The sequence below is a fragment of the Aythya ferina genome (genome assembly GCF_964211825.1).
Source record: "Aythya ferina genome assembly, chromosome: 1".
Classification (NCBI taxonomy): Eukaryota; Metazoa; Chordata; class Aves; order Anseriformes; family Anatidae; genus Aythya; species Aythya ferina.
The window spans coordinates 128,979,237-128,998,152 of NC_140296.1; the positions used below are offsets into that span (position 1 = coordinate 128,979,237).

The following is an 18,916-nucleotide window of genomic DNA, read 5'->3' on the forward strand; positions in this document are numbered from 1 at the left end:
GCGCTTAAGTGGTCCTAAAATTCCTTATTACGTTTTTATGGGGAGTGGCATGGGCAGAATGTACAAGTTCATCTCATAACTGTACCACCAAACAACATCCAAAAGGCATATTTTTGAAATTATTATTTTTTTAAATGAAAAACATATTTTAGGGTAAGAGGCAGGTAGGAGCAGATGGCTGGCATTCTGTTGTTGTTCTTGTCCTTTTCGTCTTCTGGAAGGGTTGGTTTTGGACCCAGGCAAGATACATAACCAGCCCTAGCTAAAGAGAATTCTGCAGTCATCACCTCTAACAGTTTTCAGAGCACACTTGTCATTGCAATGAAAACTCCTATTCACATCTCTTGGAAATATTGGTTTAGGCTGTTCAGCTATGGATAAGTGAAACAAATGTGAACTAATGCACATTCCCCACCATGTTCTCAGCCTGCTACAGACAATCACAAACTTTTGCTTCAGAAAATGAAAATTCCTGAATCTCTGTTCAAATCTGTAGATTCATGGTATAAATCTGTTCCTCTCTATACTGCTTAATCTTCAGCCAGTGTACAAACAGTGTTGTACAATACAATGAGATTAAAAAAAAAAAAAAGAAAAAAGTGAACCATCAACACTCAACTCCTGCCAAGGATCCTTTGCAACAGATTATAGAGAAGTTGAAACAGAAGGCCTGACAATGCTTAATTTCAGAGAGTAGAATACGGGCATGTAGATCACTAATGTAAAAATTACTCAGGCCATGCCTGTGTCCAAAAGACAATAAAAAGACTTGGAGTTAAACACAAAGTAGGAAAATAAATGCACCTCTAGCTTCCTATCAGACAAGGGTCTGCCCTCACAAGGGCACAGTGAGAACCCGACACATGTTTTAGCCACTCATCATATATCCCATATATTCAGCTAGATAGAGCTCATTTGGAAACCACAGCTCCGAGGGCTTGTAGCAATTTGTTTATGGGTAAAAAACCTCTTCACTTGACTCCTCTGCTACTACCACTGATGACTGACTTCAGAGACTATTTTATCTGTTTCATAGGATGAGAGTCCCAGGTAAAGCAGCAAATAAGACTATCCAACCAAGATCGCTTACTCTACTAAACTATTCTTGCTAACACTGCAGCTTGATATTCCCACAGTAAGATTTGCAGGAACGTGAGAGAAAAGCCACAGATATGAAACATCCCATCAGATTAAACTGCAACACATCCTAACAGGATACAGATGTAAATGCAATGCATGCCCACATGAACTGTCTGCCGTTCCTGTTAACTGAAAGAGACAGTAAAATGTTTAACCCCTTTTGCAATAACTGAGCCACTTCAGAAGCAAGCTGTCAGGACAGACCCAGAGATGATGGCCAAGGATCTCATGAAAGTGGTACCCACCAAATACTTATCGACCAAGCCCTGGGTAATTTTAAACAACACAATCCTCACACATTTAAAGCCATCTGTAGTTCAAACAGGATGCAAAACAATTAATAACTGATGCAGAACTGGTTATAGCATTGGCATTTATATTTTTTTATGGTTTTATATAGAAAATTAAGAAGTTAATCATTGATCTGTTATTACATTAGTTAAATTAGTAATTCAAGGCTAGCAAACAACCCAATAGTGCAATTCCCACAATATTTCTTGCATTGTCTGGAGTCCCTAAAATTAGAGGTACTTGCTTGAATTCCTCCCCCTTTTGTATGTGTCTTGCTCTTTCTGGTCTCTCTCCACACGTATTCCATGATACTAGCCATACTTTAACACTTGCGTGATTGGAAATTTCCACCTACCCAAGGGACGCTGATGACTGTATCAGTTATTTTCTTTCTGCATGCCCCTCAAGATTTTAATTCACTATGAAAAATAAAGTACATACATAGACCAGAAGTTTTTATTGAGTGAAATTTCTGCTTCTTTCCTCAGCAGGAAAATCATCATGGCAACAAGAAGGGGAAAAAAAAAGACAATCCCCAAAAAAAGAAAAAAAAGTGCTTCTGTTGCAAATTATATTCTTATCTCAATTCTTATTTTGCAGTTTAAAATAGCAGTGTCTCCTCTTCTTTTATTTGTTTCTCAGAGTGTAGCATCAGTCATTAGTTTCTTCTTTAATATCTGAAGAAAAAACAGATTCCTAAGAATGTGATCTCAGTTTACTCAGTATTGCCTGAAATTTTTTAAATATTTTACGTTGTGAAATTAAATAAATACCCTCCCTCCCCCCTCCCCCCATTTGAACTTTTAAGGCACAGGACACCTTCCAGCAAACCTTTTTGTTTCTAAAATATAAGTCTGTAAATGGAAATCAAACCAAGAATCTATCACTCCCCCTTCCCCTCTTCCTTCTCAAGAAGTTCTGCCTTGAAGAAACATGTATTTACCTCTGGAAATCTTAAAAATAATCAGACCTGTTTATTCAGCTTACGGCAAAAGATGTCTGACAAAACAGAACTTAGCCACCTACTTTACTGACCACATTTAGTCACCATTTCTAAGAGATGAGTCTGAGAACTAGCTATTGGATAGTTGAGCCTGTCTTCAAAAAAAGTTTCATTCCCATTCATGCCACAGTTTTGATCCCATAATTGCATTCAAAGGAGCTACCGCTGTCTTGGAACACTTTCCTTATTCCAGCCACACTTCTCAAAAAAAAAAAAAAGTCAGCTGGCCTTTCAATTACCAACAATACTCTCTCCCTTCTTGCTGCTGCTCTCTACTTCCTCTCTTTCAGCAAGTGGTGTCAACTCTGGCTCTCTTTGGTGGCTCTGGTATGAACTCTGGCCTGGTGTTGTTATTTCCTTCTGTTTTCCAGTATGTGGCATGGATCCTAGTGTTGTTCCATTGGGCACTTGAATGAAATACGGAGAGGAGGGCAGGCAAGGTGGCTGAGTGTAGGAACTTTGCTCTGAGAAATATTGTTCTCCTGCTATGCTAGAAGATGGCATTTGTGAGTGCAACTGATTCGAAAATGGAGCTCCCTGCATATAGAAATCATTCCAGGGGACAGCCTGATAGGTAGTGATGCCTGCTGAGGAAAAGGCAACAAAGAATAGTCAGAAACATGAAAACAAGGAAATTAGGATTAAAGCCATGTATATGTAAAAACACATTCTCCTTCTGACCAGGTACTCAGTGCAAAACAGTACTAGTTATTCCTTAATGCTTCCTGCAACAGGGCTGACATCACAGTTATGAATATTAATTCTGTTGTTTACATTGCAGTATATTTATCCAGAATATTGCTATTAGGAGGGGGAAAAAAAAAAAATCAAGTCATGGCATTATAATAACCTAAAGAACATGATACCACTTTAACACAGATCCCAGGTGCATATAATGACATTAGCGAACACCCCAAATTGTCCCATTCCCCACCCCATTATTTTCCATATCAGTTCTGCAAAGCCTGAGCTGGTTGCTTAATCACTGCTTTCATTTATTAAAGCTGCAATCCAGGAGTCAGAAATGGTGGTTTTTTGTTACTGTTTTTTTGTTTTTGTTTTCAAATTTGTATATACTAATTCAACTACATTGCTCACATGCTTAAGTAAGAATTTAAGGTGTATCTACACCGGCAGGTTTTTTCCCCTGCATTGCACTACTGATCCCTGACCCCAGTTGTCCACATTGCATAAGAGTTACAGGATCTCCTTGGACAGAAGAGCTGTGCACTACTATTTATTACCCATTGTGCTCCAGAAAGAAGCATGGAAGAACAGAGTATCAACTCAGAGATGCTATTCCTTCAGCAATCTTCCTTCTTCAGTCCTAGCAAGGCTTGCACCCAAAGGCACACAACACACATTTCTGGCATCACACTGTAAAAACTTTAATTTGGTGTGCTGGAATACAGCCCTCTCATTACATCTGACATTTCAAATTGAAAAAAACACAGAAAATAATCATTACGCCTTACAACCAGAGAGAAGAACTAGTCCAAGTGCTAGATAGCAGAGGTGCTGCCAACCTGTTCTAGAGAATATTAGCCATGAACAACAGTGTGAATATGAGGCAGCTTACACCAAATCAGCCTGCAAGTCAGACTCCTTTCCCTGAAGGACCCACAAAAACAGTACGAAAACAGGAGCAGCATTTGCAATCTAAAGCATTTTGTCCTCTTATGTGAAGAGACATACTTTTTGGACCGCGACCTTAATTTAAGGAACATGATGGTCCAAGCAAATAAACTGATATAGTTTGTGATCTTTTGATTGTACTTGGGCTTGAACAAATTTAAAATACAAATCATTGACACAAAACAAGAAGACTGATAATGCCTAGTCACTTTTTAAGATTAAAGTACTTCAACATAGTTTCCTAAGTAATATTGCAAATTCACGGTAGAGGAAGAGAAGGAAGCTATATCCATATTCTCTCGGCCCCCAGATCTCTAACTCTTCTTTTGCACTACTGTAGGACACATAACATTATTTCAAAATCGTTGAAGTTCAAAGTTCAAAAACAGAAGTCTGTTTTACTTGCTGTCTCCAAGTACTTCATTTGCTGTGGCACCTTTTCACTTTCCACCCTTGACTACTACCTACATACATCACAGGCACATTAGTTTGTTCAACATTGCACTCCTGAAAGAGAGAAGTTGCCCTCCATTCCTGAGAAAACCACTGCATACTCACATGTAATGTTCTCTCTGATGCACAGACTAAGTAACTTTTGATTCAAATTAATGGATCACCCAACACTTAGAAGAGAACAGAGGAGAAAAAAAGAAACAACAAAACATGGGCAGCATATGCATGTATATTTATGCATACATGCATATATGTATTTATATATATATATATATATATGCATATATATTCATGCAAACCACTGATCATCCTGAACCTTTCAAGTACATTTAGTTACTCCAGAAGAGTAAGATGGAAAAGGATTTCAGAAATTTACCTGAGTTTCCACTTGGCTGCTGTAACAGAAGCTGTCCCCCCATGTGGTTCTGTACATAGCCCTGTGTGGCTCCTGCTGTCCCGTAGGTGACAGCCCCACTGTTGCCAGGTAAGGGAAGGAAGGATGTACTGGACTCAGTAGGCGTTGTAGGAGTGAGGCGGACACTGGAGAGCGCATTGCTGGCCAGGTGACCTGGCAGATGGTGGAACAGGGAGTGCTGGTGCTGCTGAGGATACTGGGGCAGTTGGTAAGTTCCACCCTGGCTGCTGTACTGACAGTATGGGGTCTCTATGCTGCCTGCAGACTCCAGCTGCTCAGGGTAATCACAGGAAACCGGTGAACACAAGCTGCAGCAAGCAAGGAAAAAAGCAGTTCAAAGACCAGAACAGGGTCAAGAGCTACAGCAACTTACACAATAAATTGCTTTATCTTCCCCTTGACAACAACTGAAACCCTGATCTGACTGCAACCCCTTCTACCAAATCCTAGGCACAGGACAAGAGCAACAGAAACTACCTGAGCCAAAAGCTTTCTCACATAGTTCTTTAACATTTCATATTGTTAGGGACAACCTTTCCTTCAGTTCTTCCCAGTCTCAAAGGCACACTGCAGTGCATAATGCAACCTCTCAATATTTCCTGTTCACTGTGCTTCCAAATCCCACTTTCACTTGACACACATGAATTTATTAAAAGGCACCACTTTACTGAAAGCAGGTGTCTTGTCCTACCATGCATGTTATACATTCTTTTCATACTCCATTTAAAGGAGTTTGCTTTCTTTTGTTCTCCATTCCCAGTCCCATGTCTAAATTCTCACATATGCTCCCATTTATTTCCTTATCCCGTGTCCCAGCTTTGCCCTCGCCCCCAAGACTTCTCCCTCACAGAAGATCTCACGATCTCATCTGTTCCTACCCTTGATTGCTGTAAGTGAAGGCCTCCCTGGAGCCATTTTCCTGACTGGACAAGCTGCATTCACTGTCAGGAGTTTCCAGCATCAAGGGAACAATGTAGTTGCGGGGGTTGAAGGACAGGCTGAGAGGGAGGCTGGCCCTGCGAATGGGTGGAGGGCTGGGAAGGCTAGGGAAGCACTCCATTCTGCTGGAACTGAAGTTGAACTGCAGTAATGCCTTTGCCTGAACTGCTCCACAAGCTGCCACCATTCCTGCTGCTGAAGAGACTGTGAATAAAAAGAGACACTGTCATACTAAAAACTGAAGAGAGCAAGCACAGGGTCTAGCAAGAGCAGCAGAACAGAAAGGCCAGACGTCAATGAAAGAGTGGAGGTTTGACTTTTATTTATACCAGTTAACAAGCAGCAGCACTGCTGCTGGAAAGCAAAAGGGAGTAGTAGCAAGCTCTCCGGAACACAGGATTATGTTTATTGGTTAAATAAAATTACCTTCATTATTTCAGTCTCTGCATACTGGATTTGTTCAGCTCTCAAGAAGGCAGCCAAATGAAGCAAAATACTTCCTGGAAAAATGCCAGGAAAAATCCCCCAGCCACCTTCCATCTCCATTGTCCTCTGGGAAGATCGTGCTGCACAGCTTATCCTTTTGAAAAATATAACTGGTTTCAAAGAAACCACGTGCCTTTGGAGATCCGCTGTCTAGGCCACTTTTTAAACCAAAATTTCTCTCCTGGTTTGGCATCTGATGAATCATGCCAAAAACAAACAAAAACACAAAGATGGCAGCTGAAGGGCCTTGGGAAAAAGCTGAGAGATGGAAAAGAACACCAACACCTTTTGGTTCCTAGAGTCTTGTTTCATGACCTGTCTCCTCAGTTACTGCTGGAAAAGGAGAGGGTAACAGTTTCCTACAGAGCAGCCTCTGTGGAAAGAGGACAATATAGGAAATGGAAAGGTCAGAAGCATATATGCTGGTGATCCAGAATAACAAGTATACACAGATGTTCAAGAAATTTGCATGTGGTGCAAGGCAACAAGATGCTTTTCTGTTAAGAAAACACCAAATTCTCTCTTTAGAGAAATGTAACTGTCTTAAGGTGTGCAGGACAATTGAAGTGATTTTTCATATCTAGCTAGGCTGAACCAGCTTAAGAATGAGGCAGATAAGAAAAGTAACACTGACATTATTGTTCAGATACAATTAGTCTACTCCCACACACGGTAAAGCATTCAGGGAATGCTAGTAATATGAATAGTTTACAGCCGTACTTCACCCTTGCAGGCATACAGAGTAACATCAGATGTACTCCAGGTGTAAGCCAAAGGCCTTAAGCATAAAACCTAAGCATAATACTGCCATAGCCAGCACAAGCAACCTTTAGATAATTTCAGAATGCATGCCTAGAGAGCTGACAGTGAGATTCCTCTTCAAACATTTGCAGCTCCATTTCTTGGACTCTGCAGAGAACTGTGCAACTCTGCTTATCTTACTGCAAATTCCTACATTTTTTTTCCCCCAAACTCACACGAACTATGGAAAGAAGCATTTATGACATTTCAGTGAAAACTTTTCAGACTCCTGATTTTGAGCTCACTTAGAAGAGTAGATCAAGACTGCTTCTATAAAGCACTCACATTCCTAGACAATTCTCAGTGTTTTAGTTTTCAATTCAAACATATTCCTTCTCCATTTCGGGCAACCTTTATGATGTTTTCATCACATTCCTTTTTTTTTTTTTTTGGACATAGCACAAATTAAGTCCTGTACAACAAAGCAAGTAGTCAAGACAATATTTAGTTTCCTAACAAGTTAAAATAGCTTATCCAAAAACGAAGCTGAAGATCTCTTAATTATGAAAACATTCATTTGCACTGTTCCTCCTGACCCTTCTGGCCTGAAACAAAGTAGTTTACAAGGCTTTATGAAAGAGCAACCATTTGGGCACAACCTGTCTGAGAAACTGTCTATGATGTCTATGAAGTTTCAGTTCAATGACAGTAGGATTAGCTATTCTGCATATGGCCTTAGTCTTGCTCAGGATGAATGCAAGCAGTGGTAATGACATAGCCCAGGAAAACACTTCTAAACCCACTTTCACACACACTGAGGAGTTCTATTTAAATATATATATATATATATATATATATTTTTTTTTTTTTTTTCCAACACTTAGTGCAGATAATCTTTGTGGATCACACTAATAGGATCATGGACAACGATGCTTTGAAGACAGCACACTTGACTTCCAAAAAGCTGGTTCATCCTTTTCTACAATTTCTTCCACTTTTCAGTCCTTCAAAAAGGCACTAAATCTGTATTTTCTGAATAAAGTAGGAAATGCAATCTGAATAAATAGTTTATAGAGAAGTATTATCTGCTAAAATCTGACACTGTATTTACAAAATATTCCAGCACTCCGTTCAGTGTTGAATTCTGATCACTGGCTTGAGATCATAATTACATTCTACAATTCTGTTACCATTCTAGACCTTGATGCAAAGACATATCTTCAGGAGGCTTTCCAGGGAACAGGTGAATGTAACAATACAATATTTTGTTCATTGCTTCCATTATTTCTGAGTTTTCACTCCATGAGTCAATCTGGGGAATTTTTGAAGAGCAATTTAATAATTTGCAGCTTCAGATCTCACTTCAATCAGTCTGTGAACAAGTTCTGGCATTATACTTATCTTAACTTGAGAACACCTACATAGCTGCTTACTTGTGCTATAGCTGCTTTCTCAGCATCCTGGTAGAGTTAAGAGACACATTCTTCATAGGGTTTCATAATTTTCAGTGAATTGGATAGAGTCTTAAATGAAGAAAAAAGTATATACTTCTCTCCAGGTGACTGATTTCAGTCTTTCACCAAACTTTAGAGGACTGAGACCTATGTTAGAGAGGTGTCTATGAATTTAAAAATGAGCATGGTTTCAACTGTGATGGTATATTCTAGGAAGCTGTTTTCTCTGTTGTTAACAGACCAGATCACGTGCACAACGTTTGCTATTTGAATAACACCTATCTGCTTTGGAGCCCATCCTCTTGACATCTGTGATACATGACTTTCTTAATCAAAACACATTACGCTGACTCCAGAACGCCTTGGCATGAGACACCTGCCATAATTCTGGCAGATAACTGAACAGATGCTTGCAGACTGTTTGGGAGGCCTGGGGACCAAGATTAACTGCTTACCAAGCCCGTGTTAGGTACAATACAGGTGCTGTTGAGCAACCAATCTAACTTCAGGTGGTCTGCTTACTAGGACTGATTTCTCCAGCATAAAGAGTTCATCAAAAGCCTCTGTTACTATGGGTCCATCACACACCATCCAATCCAGTTTCTTCTAAAACTGCCTGTGTAATCACAGCATTTACTAGAACATTAAGGGCCAGAATAAATCTCTTTGTAGATGCATCCTCTTCCTTACATATTATAAATTATGAGAAAAAATGCATACTGACTTCTTGAAAGTTAATCAATCTTAGGAGCAAAAGCATTCTTCAGTTATTGGAGTAAAGATCAGTAAGCTAACTTCAACCTTTAATTGTGCTGCTCAGATAAGTGTCAGTCTAATCTTCTGGATTTTCAGTAGGTTGGAACCTACCACTTCTTTAAAAAGGTACGACTCTTGGTTGCCATATCAACTCCACATCATCAGCTTTAAAGTAATTTGTTCAAAGGCTAGAGTCCTGCATTACAGTGAAGTTGTTAGGGCTTGTGGAATTTATTTACTGTTCTTTGACAGATCATGTCAAACCTCATACAATTGCTCCCAAGATTTCTATTCCATTCCCATCTCTGCTACTGGGTAATCATAGGCTGGGCTCCCAACATGTGTCCTCAGCAATATAGCCACAGGAAACAAAATACTACCCACAAAAGTATTGGGGGGGCAAGAAAACCTCCTCAAACAAACCAGAGGCATAGAAAGTAACTTTTCTTTCCTAATGGGCAAGGAGACATATTTCTTCTGCCCACAAACAGCTTCAGCAAAGTAGGCATCATCAGTTAAATCCTCAGATATTTCTTAAAATATGCAAAATTATCCAAGAACATGCAGAACTGCCTGACTAATTTGGACTGAAGAACTGCTATAATTGGTAGTTTATGTACACACAGGGTCAGTGCTTACCTGCACAAACTTGATCTTGTTTTGCACATAAAAGGCATTTCACTGTATGTGCATCCAAACTTCCCATAACACTAAGGGAGTTCAGCCAGAAGAAGAGTAAGAGACATTGGGGTTTCATCTCTGAGCAACTATATATGATTTAAGTCAGTAAATCAAAGAAATGTATCTGTAAGAAGTCTCAGACAAAAAAGAGAAACTTCAAACAACTAGAAATATCAAATATAAACACACACACTACTTTGTTTAAAGTAAGCTACCTGTCTAGCAAAAGTAGTATGAAAACAATTTTAAGATCAAGGCAATCTCAAATAAGAATTTCTGAAGCACAATCGACTATAGTGTAAGCTAACACCAAAACCAGAAACCCTAATTGCCAGAAAGAAACAATGTATCTCAACTACAACTTGCTGACATTTTTAATCAACTTGTTTGGAGAACTGACCAAACAGTGAGACAACAACAAGGACAAAAAAGAAAAACAGATAATCAGGACTACTGTCTAGAGAACAAGGAAAAACAAAGGAAAAGAAAGCACTAAGCACTCTCCAAAAGGTGTCAGCTAACAGATCATGCTGTTCTCATACATGTAATTCATTTGCTTGTCCATCTGAAAGTGGTTAAACACTGCTATCAAGGAAAGCATCTGAATAATCACCCCATTGGGCCACAATCTCTGGGTGCAACTACAGCATTGCTCAGGTTGCAGCTTACTTTCCTGAAACATGCCATCAGCTGTTTCCAGAGGCCACTTTTACTAGCTTTTGCCTTGCCTGATAAGCTTTTTATTCATTTGTTCACTCTTATTTTGCCTCTTTTTACTTTGGATTTTATCCCATCCATATTTTGTTGCCTTTATTTACTGAAGATTTCTAATAAAGAAAAGAGGTGAGCCCTGAACAGCCCTATTTATTGGCAAACTTTTTTTCTGAACAAGGCTGAATGAGTCTGCTTATATGCAATGCCAGATTGAGGTGCTGAGTGGAGGGAAGAAGGCTTAATTCCTCGTGGTTGTGCTACCCCACACTTAGTAAAGCAATGTTGTGACAGAAGCTTTTCCTGTGATCGGTCTACACAGCTCCCTCTCCTATGCAGACTCTACATAGTTAGTAGCATAACATTTCCTTCAGAAAGAGTAGTAACTTACATCTCTACTGTACCTAGACAACAATTTTCCCGTAACTTGTAGAAATGTAGTTTTATTACTTTCACCTTCAGTCGCATTTGACTGAGTCAAACAAATATGGAAGGAAGGGTGGGTTTCATAAACAGAGTAAGGCACATTACACACACCACACACCTCCCTGCCCTCAGGAAACCAGGAAAAAAAAAAACAATCATTGAACCTCACAGTTGGTGTGCAAATGCCTCTTTTCTGCAAAGTGATTTAGAAATGGTATTTTTTTTCCAAACAGATCTGTATCTAGAAAGCATTTACCAGCCTCAGATGACAAATAGATTTAATTACTTCTTTCCCAGCATAAGGAGAACAAGGAAAATTTTGTTCTCTTACATAAACCTAGAAGAATGAGGTATATTCTCACCTTACCATGTCCTTAATATGGAAGATACTGGGGTTTCATACACGTGAAGAAAGCATGTATTTCATAAAAGCTAGAATTACACACAGTAAAAGAAATACTTCAGGGAGAAAAAAAAAAAAAAAAAAAGATACCTTTATCACTTACTTTCTCACATACCCAATCCAGTCTCAGGGACATTCACATTGCACAAAGAATTCAGATGGGACGTTTCTTTCCCCACAGAAAAACTGTTTGTGTTTTCCACATCAGGAACTGCATCCAAGTGTGCAGATTCTCCGGAAAAAAAATGCTCAATACAGACAGATGACAAGACCACATCCCTGAATGAAAATTTATTTCTCTAACAGACATATTCTTTCCTGACTAAATAGCACGACTGCAGATGTACTTTAGGAACCAGGAGAGTTCTGCAGACAAGTATAGAAACATGAGGATGTTTGCTGTGTTTTCTTTAAGTGAATTATTTTGCAAAATCTCAGTCTTTATCTAATTAAATACAGGGCTCAATGACTGCACTACTTCATCATTCTGGAAAGCAGTGAATTATTTAAACACTTTGACCATGTTTACTCTGTTGCAAGAAGAGGAAAAACTGAATTACAGTCATATTGGTTAAACAGCTCAGAGTTACGGTAGTCCTTGACTTGAGATTGAAGATTGACAAGTATATTTAAGTGATAGTAGTGCTGAATTACAGTATATCAAGAATAATACTAATACTAATAAGTATCTCTTAATAAGTAAGAGACACTAGTAAGTATCTCTCTTTTAACATATATTTATTAGCATTCTAAACTTATTGATAGGTTCTTACATTTGCTTTCTACAATGTCAAAGTATTTTGTCAGGTATCAGTACTATTAAGATAAATTACAGTCTCTGGGTCATATTAGAAAGTGACCTGCACAGAATTGCTCTTAATACTGATAAACTTATACATTTGTAAATACAACATGGGGTCAGAAAAATTGGCATGAATTTCAAAAGAATAAATTACACTAAAGAGCAGAAAAATACTGTACCACCTGTTTGCACATCTATTGTCTGGGATATCCCTCCCAAGGGATGTGGTGAAGTTGACATTATTTTAAAAATATTTTCAAGTTGTGCCAACTTGGAAAAGTAAACATATACATGAAGTGCTTTAGGGAACATTCCTGACTCCAAGGAATAGTACAATATTCCACATGTGAAAACACAATTCAACAAATCATCTCTTCTTTGCTTGCCATCAATCTTAAAATTCTAAATGCAGCTCAGATAGAAAACTGATCCAACAGCACACCCCATTGACTTTCAACAACATTGCAACAGCAATTAAATGTGGATATATGCTTGGGAACTCACCTAGTCTCATTCCATCAAAGTCTTACAAAGACTGGAAATTTGCACTATTCATACACGTCTGGGGAAGTCAAAAAACCTCTTCTGGAGATAGAAAGGTATGAAGTACCTGAGGAAAGGCTCTACACCCTAATGGCTTATACTATGCACCTCCCTCACAAGGCTCACTGCATTACAGGTTGCAGCCAGAACACTACAGTCTAAAGCAGAACAAGGGATGTATATATCCACCCCAAACAGGTATATAATAGCCAGTGCAGTACTTTCTTCACTGTTTAGAAAAGCACCTCCAGCAGTACCAGTATCATAGAGCTATAACAAAAGAATGCCTCAGTCATGTATCCTTATGAAGTCACACTCAAAATTCCTTGCTTAGTGATAGTACGTGAATGAGTAAGAACAGCAAATCTGGCTCTAGTGTTAGTATGGAGGCACCACTCAATATAGCCATTAACTTGATTAGGAGGAAGCTGTTAAACTTGCTATCACTTCTCAGTCTGATGGGGTTGGGCTCCCCAGTGACCTTAAGACCAGTGTCTGTGAACCTACCAGCACCACCAAAAATAATTGCAAGAATATTTACAGTGATATTGGTCTCACCTGAGGAGGACGCAAGCGGTGCAGAATACCCACTAAGCAGGCTGGAGCAGTTCCCAGCTGTAGTGTCTACATTCAACACAGCAGACTGGTCATGAACAAAGTCAGGCAATGGAGGCATAGGCAGAAGAGGGACCCTGGAATTATGCATAAAAGATATAAGCACAGACCAGATGACAAGACATTACCACAAAGCACAAACCCCAACTATCCTACAACAGGCAAATGCTAGATCATTAGCAGGTGGAAAGGGAAATATTAGCTGACTTAGGAGTGCAATGAGACACAGGACAATTGACGTTGTACATGCATCAAGCAGTATTTGGGGAAGTGGTTCTGGGCTACCAGTGTAGAAAGTACAGATAGCAGGGACAGTGCAATGAAGTCAGTCAAGTGGTCTCCAATCTCTCACTTAACTATTCTGTTTTTGTCTTATCTCAAGATTCTCACTCCAAATTGCCATAAATGCCTCCCCCTGGAGACGAACTTCTGCCCACACACTTGAAAGACCACCCATCCTCTAATATATTCCCTTTTCTCTCCAACATAAGTATTCCAAGATCAACCCTGAAAGGTGCTAGCTTGTATTTCTTCAGATAAGCCCATCTCTTTGCAAGACTAATCTGAGCAAGCAGCATGTCCATTACCAAGTTTAAAAAATAAAAATAAAAAAAATGGAAAGTGATGGTAGAAGGTCTGGGATAAAAGATTTCTCAAGTTCCCACAAAAGGCTTGGCCAGCACATATACAGAAACTGAAGATGTTGGAGTGACTCCACAGATCCCTTTATCTCATTCTCTGCTCTCTATGTAACCTCAACAAGCAGGTTTTCAACAGTTATTTCAAAACAGTACTACAGGGTAGCCAAAAGTTCTCTTAAGAGGTCCCACTACAATTTGCCCACAAGTCTGTCAGGCTGGAAAATACAGAAGGGCTACAAAGGTCTAACTCAATGGTCAGTTCAGCATGGCTTAAATGCAAAAAGCACAGAAAAAAAAAATTGTTAGGTATCTATTGTGGAGAAATGAGGAAAAGAGATTTAAGTCCCTCACCCAGAACTGCTTGGCCCTGTAGGGACTGACAGAGCTGATGTTGAGTATTTTTTCTTGCCTTTTACATTCAGCTTCTCTGTTTTTCGCCACTTTGCCCTGCGATTTTGAAACCAGACCTGATAAACAGAAAGAAAGGATACATTCAGGGAGGAAATGATCTATATACAGGAACACAGGCAAAGAAGCAGCAATAACTGCCTCCATGCATCACTAAGTGAATCCAGAACTCTCAAGGAACCTTTCTTCCACAGAACATCTGGAAGATTCACTGCAGAGAGGAATAACAGCAGAAAGATACCCCAACCAGCTTCCTGTGTTGCCCATAACAGAGGTCAATCTCTGTAGTCTTTTACCTACTCACTTGTCTCTTCACAGAGAACAGGAAGAGATACAGTACACAACAGCAAGCTCCACTGTCATTTTGGTATTTTTGGAGGTGAGTGAGGACTGGTGATTGTTCATACACTGTCCATCCACAGGAGCCATGCTCTCATCACTGCAGTCTCTATCCTATTACTCACGAGATCCTCTTCCTACTCAAGAGTCTCCTACCTGCCCCAGTCCCTCTCCCTGGGGTTTTCTGGCACAGATCCCACAGTCACCACTGTTACCCACACAGCCGTTACCATGATACGCTGTGGTGTCACCCCAACCACAGTTGCAATCTCCCTCCTCTTTTCATTATCAGGGTAGTGGTCTTCCTGGAACATCTTCTCCAGCTCTTCTAGTTGCTCTAGAAATGATGCATTATTCAAAGAGAGAGACAGGGAATATGTGATAAGGAAACAAACCAATAAAAACAAGAGAAAAGAGAGAGAAAATACAAAATTTAACTTTTTTACTATTTTTAGAAATACAAGAACATAAGAGATTTTCTTAAAAGCAAGCACAACAATAAACAAGTGTCTTCTTCCACAGTAGAAGAGCATTGCTAGCAATACTTAAAAAGCAAGGCACTTAGCAACCTTTATTTGAATAAGTTCTCACACATTAATACTGCAAAATGCATTGCAAATACCATTTAGAGCAGTTCAGCACCTCTGTGTTGTGCCTTCAGTATGGTGCAAGAAACACTGGCACTGTTGGCAATACAAGTGTCACTGTCTACCATCAGGTTCCCCATTTTCTACCTGCACTATAGGAGGTACGTGACTTCTTCTTGACAGGCTGCAGAATTTCTGGGTTGTCACATAGCTCTTTTTTTTCCTTGGTTTCACCATGGCTACTTCCAGATTCCAGGAATGAAGACACCTTGTAGGACTGCTGAGCTGCAACACTGGCTGAAGGGCATTTCAATGACCTGCAAGTAGTTGGGACACATGCATCCTGTAATGATGCTAGCCTGCAGAGATCTCCAGAGATGGTACTAGTGGCTTTCTCGGCACACATTCCACTTCTGTCATTATTATTTTTCTTTGTCCCCTTTTCAGTCTCATCCGAATAATAAACCTCACACTGTTCATGTGACTCTGACTTATCTGTGGGTTCCTGTGCAAGCTCAACCACGGGAAGCAGAGGCACTGAATTCATGTCACTGAGGAAATTTGTCAGCTGTCCAGAGGCTGAGGCAAAGTTGATTGGGCAGTCAAGGGCTGCAGAATCTTGAGAAGTCGACCCATCTGCCTGCAGCATGCAGTAACTGCCATCTTCCTCCTCTTCCTTCACAAGGCTGGTCCTATCTTCTCTTCCCAAGCTATTCTCAACTTCCTCTTTTATAGCTGCACTTTGGAACACAGATGGCACGTTGCCTCCTGTACCATGCCCACCAACAGGATCAGCATCTATCACAAAGTGCACAGTGTTCAATAAGCATGTCCTCTTCCTTGTCCTCGCACTCTGCAAGGAAAAAATGAAAAACAACACCCCCCACACCAACCCAAATGCACACTACGCCACATGTGCCTAGATTTCAGTTACAGAAGAGGGCCTGAAACACAACAGTGGGGAAAAACAAACAAAAAAAAACACAAAACAAATAAACAAAAAAAAAACAGCTAGGGAACTCAGAATGAAAACTGACCAGGATACAGTGCTGCTAGAAGAGCAACAGAAAAGAATGCAATATGGCTAACATGGAGATATTCAAACATCTGAGACTAGAAAAGCCTCATCTTGAGAATGAAGATGCCTGCAAAAAATAAAATAAAATAATTTCAAACCACAGCAAGAATTAATATCAGATATAGAGAATAAAGATAAGGTTGTGTATTACAAATACAGTAGTATTTGCAAGGAAAAGAGCACTAGGAATAACAAAGGTCTTTCAAATAAATAATAAGAATCAGATGACATGTCAAGTCCCTAAGTGACCCTTACTAAAATAAGCAAAAGACAAATGCAAGCTAAATTCTAGTCTACTCTGTCAGCAGTTATTATCTGACAAACGATGCCGCTTCTTGATTATAGAGGTTTCTGTTTCTGTCATACTGAAGTTTATCAAGGAAAAAAATAATGAATTATTTTATAGTGAATATAATAATGAATAAGCTTCTAATAACTTTCTTACATTAGCTTTCCCCAGCTTCAGGCACAACAGTAATGAATAACAGACCTACAGAATGGGTAATGAAATAGCTGGCTGAGGACAAAAAATAGGCAAAATCTGGCCAAGTTTAACAAAAAGCATAAACTGCATCGTACTAATAGATATCAAAAAGTAGAAGATAAGTCAGAAATAAGACAGCAAGAGAAATAAAGTAGGCAACTACTACCATAACAGAATAAAATGTTTTTTTCCTTAAACAATTGTTAAATCAAGTAAGAACCTCACAAAACCAGTCAGCTGTGTGAATGTTGATGGAAGTATGAAGGGACAACAGGCTGTTTCCAAGACCTTCCTATTTTCCTTTTTACAGAATTTAGACAACTGAATTAGTTGTATAGGAAAGAAACAGGAAACTACATACCCGTAATAATTTGATCTTGTTAAGCAGCAAGTTAAATGAGATGAAATATACAAATGGGGAGGGTCAAGAACTGAGCAAGGCAAAAGCTGGCTGTTTTACACAATTCCTTTTCCCACTGTCCTCCCTGTTGTATTTGAACTTGTTTCAGTCCTGCTCTTGCTCATTATGCAAGAAAGCTAGTATTTTCACATCATCCATTCTGTCAAACCCTGCCTTGAAACAAAAATAGTATTTTCAGCTTCATGTTCTGATTTAAGAAGGCTTTTTACTTGTATGTGCTTACATCACAGAACACATTTCAAAGTCATGTGTGTGTCCCTTACATCTGCAGTAGACAGACCAACAGCAGGGATTTTGCATCACCCGCAGAAGTAATCCTTCACGAAATAGAAATTGCTACCTCTATTTCTAAAAGAGAAAGCCTGACAACATATAACTTAGTGTTGCCAAGAAAAGATCTGAAATGAAAATAAAGTTTATAAATACAGAGCCTTCATGGCAACAACTCGGGAGTTACCAATACAACCCTTTCTTTCATCATTGTTATTGCAAGAGACTAGACTGAACAACAGTCGTCCCATTTTCAGATAAATAATCTTAAACAGAAGGGATTTTAACTGGCTGGAAAAATCATACTAACAGAGTTTGGAATGCCTGAAGGCGCAGAAGCAGGAAGCAAAGTCATCTTTTTCTCCTCACAGCTACTCTCTCAGAAGTTACTAAAACGAGGTAGCCATTTGCACAGTGACAGGAAGACTTTGAAGGTTGGTTTGAATGTTTGGTACAAAGCAACCTGAACACACACAGGGAGAAACATGAACTTCATAGAGCCATGCAAGCTCAGAAATGAAAATCAGTGGGTGAGGGATGTGCTACCAGTCTAGAAATCCTGCAGTAGTGGAGCCCCACTATGGATATGAAGCAAGTATATATAGTGATACGAAGGGAAGACCACCTGCCCCAGCCTTCTCGCTTTTACAATCCCAGAGACAAGGGCCACGCAGATGCCCATCTGGCAGCAGCTCACTGCCCCCGAAACACCGGGGGCACCCCAGCCAAAATGGCATCACTCCCGGGGCACAGAAAGTGGCCCGGGGGAGGTGGCAGGGTTGTTATCCTCCGCCGGGGCTGCTCATTAGGCTCGTTATCGGGTGCCTCCCCCCCAAAAAAAATTGAGGAGAGCCAGTGCCCCATTACTGCGGCCCGACCCTTACCCAGCTTTTGGGGCACCCGCTCTTCCTTCACTCCCGCCCCGTCCATGCCGGCTCGGCGGCGGCCGGCCCGGCTCGGCTCAGCCTGGTAAATGGCGGCGAGCCCCAGCGGGCTCATCAAGACCACCTGTGGCACCAGCCGCCCCTGGGCACAGCGTGGTCCAGGCTGCCGGACCGACCTACCTCAGCCGCATGGGGGGCGGCAAAGGCGAGCTCCCCCCGCGGAGGAGTGGGGCGATAGCGCCCAGCGGCACCGCAGCTAAAGGGGAGGCAGCCTGGAGAGCCCTGCCGTAGCTGGCAGCGAGCCGCTGGT

General features: G+C 40.3%; 1 protein-coding gene across 6 annotated transcripts; it reads right to left on the bottom strand.

Annotated features, from left to right (window-relative positions):
• Nucleotides 1–1,869: 1,869 nt before the first annotated feature.
• Nucleotides 1,870–18,916, bottom strand: NOBOX (NOBOX oogenesis homeobox). Of its 6 annotated transcripts, none has more exons than XM_084508903.1 (9): nt 18,787–18,916; nt 15,617–16,267; nt 15,113–15,219; nt 14,487–14,602; nt 13,438–13,571; nt 5,816–6,080; nt 4,899–5,245; nt 2,674–3,021; nt 1,870–2,108 (listed from the first exon to the last, which is right to left on the bottom strand). In XM_084508903.1, the coding sequence occupies exons 2-9, from the start codon at nt 16,116–16,118 to the stop codon at nt 2,083–2,085; spliced, it is 1,845 nt and encodes a 614-aa protein (XP_084365029.1). In that variant the 5' UTR covers nt 16,119–16,267; nt 18,787–18,916; the 3' UTR covers nt 1,870–2,082. The 6 variants fall into 6 exon arrangements, with proteins under 6 accessions (XP_084365029.1, XP_084365028.1, XP_084365027.1 ...); XM_084508902.1 differs by lacking the exon at nt 18,787–18,916 and adding an exon at nt 18,607–18,754 and having other exon boundaries at nt 2,674–3,018; XM_084508901.1 differs by lacking the exon at nt 18,787–18,916 and adding an exon at nt 18,607–18,754.

What these genes read in the sequence shown, in the direction of transcription:
- NOBOX (XM_084508901.1), bottom strand. Translation starts at nt 18,721, where the DNA reads ATGAGCCCGCTGGGGCTCGCCGCCATTTACCAGGCTGAGCCGAGCCGG. An exon ending in ACCGCTTGCGTCCTCCTCAG is followed by an intron (nt 6,081 to 13,437) that starts GTGAGACCAATA and finishes TTTTATTCACAG; the next exon opens with TCTCTTCAGCAGCAGGAATG. An exon ending in GAAGGGAGAGAGTATTGTTG is followed by an intron (nt 2,109 to 2,673) that starts GTAATTGAAAGG and finishes TTTTTTCTTCAG; the next exon opens with ATATTAAAGAAGAAACTAAT.